Below are 5,278 nucleotides of genomic sequence, written 5' to 3' on the forward strand. Positions count from 1 at the left end.
CGCCGGGCTCCCAAGCGGCGCACTGTAGCAGTGCGCCACGGGGCCGGCCCCGAGTTTTATTTATTTAATATGATTTAAGCACATATTACTATGATTTTTATAAGTCAATTGAAACAGCTTGTTCCAGTTGATTTTATCCTGATTTATTAATACTATCCATAGGTAGACAAAACATATCAATTTTATTTTATTTATTTATTTATTTTTAGCATCTGGCTGGTGCAGGAATCAAGTGTGGTCCTTGGTGTTATCAACACTGTACTCTTACCAGTGGAGCTACCCAGCCAGCCTGAGGCATATCAATTTGTTTCCTCAAAAAATATTTTATATTCATGAAATGGAAAATTTTTACCTTTCATTTAACTTAGAAGATCTAATTATGATAAAGCAGCAGATTTTAAGGTAGACACACTATTCTTAATCTATTAAGAATGTTAATCAGCTAAAGAGACAAAAACATGTAACTAAGTGCCATCAGGTTCATTAGGTTCCTCACAGAACCATCATTATTGAGTATGGTGGTTTTAAATATATTTCCACAAATTCTTTAGATTCTTCCCTTCAAAAGCTGGAGTTCAATTCCTCTCTGAGTGTGTCTGGATTTAATGGCTCACTTCTAACAAATTAAGTAGAAGTAATGGTGTGTGACTTCAAAAACTAGGTCATAAAAAGACACTTGCAGCTTGCATCTTGGTTGCACTCTCTCAGATCACTTGTTCTGAAGGAAGCCAGCTGCCATGTCTTGTGCAGCCCTCTGGAGAGACCCAAATGGCAAGGAACAGAAGCCTCCTGCTAGTAGCTGCATGTGTAAACTTCAGTGATCCTCTTGACAGCAACCTCAGCCAACATCTTGATTATAGTCACAGGGAGACCTGAACCATCCAGCTAAGCCACTTAGCCAGAATTATCCAGCTAAGCTTCTTCCAAATTGCTGATCCACAGAAAGAGAGATAATAAATGTTTTTTGTTTTAACCTATTATGTTTGGGGATAATTCATTACACAGCAATAAATAACTAATAGATTTGAGATTGTGATTCCCAGAAATTTGATGAGACACTTTTTTTTTCAGTATCTGTATCCTATATGATAACAACATTGTTATTAAAGGGCTAAATTTAGGTTTTGGAAAATTATTAAATATTTGGCTTTTGGAAACCATTTTTCTGAGTTCATCTAATTTATAGTTAAATAAGTTTCTTTACCATCCTTTTTTTAGCTTTAGAGTTCTGAAGTAATGTTAATTTGTAGTTATTCAGTTACTTAGAGAAATCAAAGAACGTTAACCATTGAATGTTATGAATTTTGTTTCCTTTCATCTTTATTTTTGTAGATATTGACAGGTATTGGGCCCATAATAAGTAAACATGTAAAAGCCTCAAGTTTTGGATGCAGTAGGAATGGTAGAGTGGAATGCTTCCTTGTTCAGTGACCTTCAATTGCTATTTTTAGTCTAATGCTTTGATGGCATAGTTTGAAGGGTTTTGCTGCTGAGTAAGATGATCTTTTCTTCATTCAAGTTGTCAACCTTTTTTTAGCTTTAGAGTTCTGAAGTAATGTTAATTTGTAGTTATTCAGTTACTTAGAGAAATCAAAGAACGTTAACCATTGAATGTTATGAATTTTGTTTCCTTTCATCTTTATTTTTGTAGATATTGACAGGTATTGGGCCCATAATAAGTAAACATGTAAAAGCCTCAAGTTTTGGATGGAGGAAGAGAGCAAAGGACCCCATATCAGTACCTTCCAAAAATAAACATTAAAAAAAAAAAAGGCCAATAAAGAAACCAGATTCCAGATTCCTTGTCAGCTGCTACCCGAGATACTCTTATCAAGCAGAAATCACTTAACAGTCATACCATAAAATCAAAACCCAGTTTTACCACTGCTGCCATCTGTGTGGATACAAATTGTCCACAAGCTCAATCAGAACCAGAACCACGCTTTGCCAAGAATCTAATTCATTGCACAGAAAACATATTGCTCAGTCACTTATATGAGGAAAAGTTAACCCATGGGTCCAAGTCTCAGAAAGGATGCACTTTAATGCCACGTATTTGACTCTGATGTTAGGACACAGAAGGACAATATGTTGGTGGAACCTCCAGAAATGCATCAAACAAGGAATCAGAGACACTTACTGTTACTGTATTACTTACTATTTTAGCTGTGTTAATATGTCTTCTTTTAATGTATCTAATCAGAAGTTGATTATAATTGGTTCCATTTTTATTCCATTGTGTCCTTTTAATATTAAATACCATACAGTCAATGATAGAAATTATAATTTTGTATTTTGAGAAAGTAGTCAGTACTTTTTCATCTGGGCATTCTTTATTTCTTATTTGTCTTTTCTGAGTTAATTTTTGAAGGCTTTAATGGATTTTTCACAAAACTTGATGAGGAATAATGAGTTACCTGAGATATATTAGATAGTTTATATTCTTAACTTGTAATAGTCAAGTACCTAAGAAATTTTCAAATAGATATATCTTTAATTTTATTATATTTTATTGCTCTTTGATACTTGGCAGAGTTTGCAAAGAAGCATACTGGCAAGGCTCATAGTTCACCACATGTCTAGATTTGAGTGTGTCTGTAAGCTCTAAATAAATATATAAGCAGTAAGTATAATTCTTGTTGATTAACTCAGTTTTTCTGAATGTTTTATAGCCATGTTGAATGTGAAGTAACCCGGAACAACTGAGGTCAGCATTGGTGAAGAATTCTGAACACTTGAATTATGCTCTCATTTAGTTCTTTAACTATGATTAGGTAGAACTTCAAAATTATATCCTGGCATTTTTATGCCTTAAATATCATATGGGGTTTATAAGAAAGGACTTGGAAACCATAGAGTACTAAACATATATAAACCATAGACAACTAGTCACACATAGTAATATGTATACTTTGTTTTAACTTCAAGACCTATTATAAGAAAATCTCCTAAGGGAACCATGAAATAGTTTGCCAGGTCACTTACATTTACATTGGGCTGCAGAATATAGATAGTAGATTTGCCTCAGTAGGAATGGTAGAGTGGAATGCTTCCTTGTTCAGTGACCTTCAATTGCTATTTTTAGTCTAATGCTTTGATGGCATAGTTTGAAGGGTTTTGCTGCTGAGTAAGATGATCTTTTCTTCATTCAAGTTGTCAATTCACCCTTTTCATCATTTGTATTCACTCTTTCCTAGTTGTCCAGTGTATATTGTAGAAGGTAAGGTACAAAAAAGTTGGGGTGAAGTAGTAAGAAAGAGAAAAAAAATTAGCATTTTTATCTTGGAATCAAAAAATACTGTTAATATACCATACTATATGGAGATTTTTATTTGTATGATTGTATAATTGATAAATTTTTTTTCTAATTTGAATTTTATAATTAGGTATAAGTTATTTTGTTATGTTTATTGCCAGGTAGACCTAAAACAAATTTGCTAATTTTTTTATTCTGTTCTTACAGTTTTCAGCATATGATTTTATCCCGTCTCCAAAATTAAAGCCTTCTCAAGGAATGTCAGTCAATGATGATTTATGTTTTAGCAGAAAAAGAGTGTCAAGAAACTTATTTCAAAATAGTCGGGATTTTAACCCAGATTCTTTTCCTGTATGTGCTGCTGGTAAGTAAAATTTGCAGGTAATGGACATGTTGAACTAAAAGACTTCTCTAAACTTCATAGTTCATTCGAGGACTTATAGAACTTATAATCTAGTAGGCAATTCAGATTCAACATTTATTGAAGATCTGATAAGAATGGACACCTTGACATAATTGTCTCATAAAACACTAAAAAAGTGTTTCACTGAAACTCTTTAAGTAGTAATGTAGGGCAATATTTAAACCACCCATATTTGTTGAGCATCTCCTATGTGTCAGGTACTTTTCTAAGTACTGGGGATATAGCAGTCAACAAGAGAGGGAAAACTTTCTTCCTAGTAGAGTTTGCATTCTAGTTTGGGAGAAGAACAGACATTAAATATGTGTAAGGCGTAGTAGGTTAGATGGTGATAAATGCTAGGAGAAAAACCAGAGAAGTGGAATATTAATGAGGGGTTGTTTTAAATAATGTGGTAAAGGAAGGACATATTCAGAAGGGAACATTTGAAGCAAACCACTAGATATCAGGAAAGAAGAGCAAATAATTTCAGGAATAAGGAATAGTCAGTACAGGGTAACGGAAGTGCACAAGACATGGTTGAGAAAGACCGGAGAGACTAGTATGTCTGAAATGAAATGAGTAAGGAGAAGAAAAGTAGAAAATAAAAGAGATAAGAGAGGTCCTATGGCCTAGAGGGCTGTTGAACGAATTTTAGCTTTTACTCTGAATGAGGAACATTTTGAGGAAAGAAGGGACATCACTTGCCTTATGTTTTCCAGGCTCATTTTTGATGTTATGTTTTATGAAAGGAGGGCAAAGGCCAGAACAGGGAAACTGATTGAGTCTGCTGTAGTAATTAATCCTGGCTAGAGTTGATGGAGGCTTTATTCAGAATAGCGGTGAATGTAGGGAGAAGTGATTGGATTCTGATTGTATGTCAAAGTTAGAGTTGATATGATTTGCTGGTAGATTGGGGATGGAATGTGAAAAAGAGGAGCCGAGAATGCTCTAAGGATTTTTGGCCAGAGGAACTGGAAAGATGTTTAATGACCTAAGTGATATAGAAAATGAATATTATAGTAGTTCAGAGGCCACAGTCATTGCTATGGGCCATATCAGTTAAAAAAGGCATTAAGAAAGAGGTAGTACTTGAACTGCATCTTTTTGGAATGCATACGTTACAAGTAGTTAGGAGTTATAAAGAGAGTGAAGGCTTACATTAGGAATGGGCTTGAGATATTCTGAGAGCTGTGTCAAGGCAACATTCATTTTAGGTACTGAAAAATAGGTTGGGATTTAGGGAACCCTTGTGTGCTAGGAAAAATTTGAGCTCATACTTGTAAGTTACAAGGACTATTGGAGATTTTTTATTAAGGAAAAAAGAAGCTAGAGTAATAAGATTGTTTGTAAATGGACTTGATGTAAAAGATGAAGAAGAGGAGTAGAGAAGGATTTCAAGACTTAACACCCAGGTAATTAGAAAAATGGTAGTGTATTGACAGGATGATACCAGTTGGAAGGAAAAATTGGCTTATAAGATAAAGATTGAGTATGTTATAGATCTTAAATTAACATTTATTTATTTTATTTTTATTTATTTATTTATTTTTTTTTTTAAAGATGACCGGTAAGGGGATCTTAACCCTTGACTTGGTGTTGTCAGCACAACGCTCACCCAG

General features: G+C 34.1%; 1 protein-coding gene across 1 annotated transcript in view; it reads left to right on the forward strand.

The window, feature by feature from the left end:
• The window catches only part of FAM179B (family with sequence similarity 179, member B), an 87,015-nt gene that overhangs the window by 24,757 nt on the left and 56,980 nt on the right, over positions 1-5,278 (forward strand). Inside the window, exon 2 of the mRNA XM_008568709.1 lies at positions 3,464-3,620. Coding sequence (XP_008566931.1) covers positions 3,464-3,620 — 157 coding nt within the window. The remainder of the gene's footprint in view (positions 1-3,463; positions 3,621-5,278) is intronic.

This window comes from Galeopterus variegatus, unplaced genomic scaffold, assembly GCF_000696425.1.
Source record: "Galeopterus variegatus unplaced genomic scaffold, G_variegatus-3.0.2 Scaffold432, whole genome shotgun sequence".
NCBI lineage: Eukaryota > Metazoa > Chordata > Mammalia > Dermoptera > Cynocephalidae > Galeopterus > Galeopterus variegatus.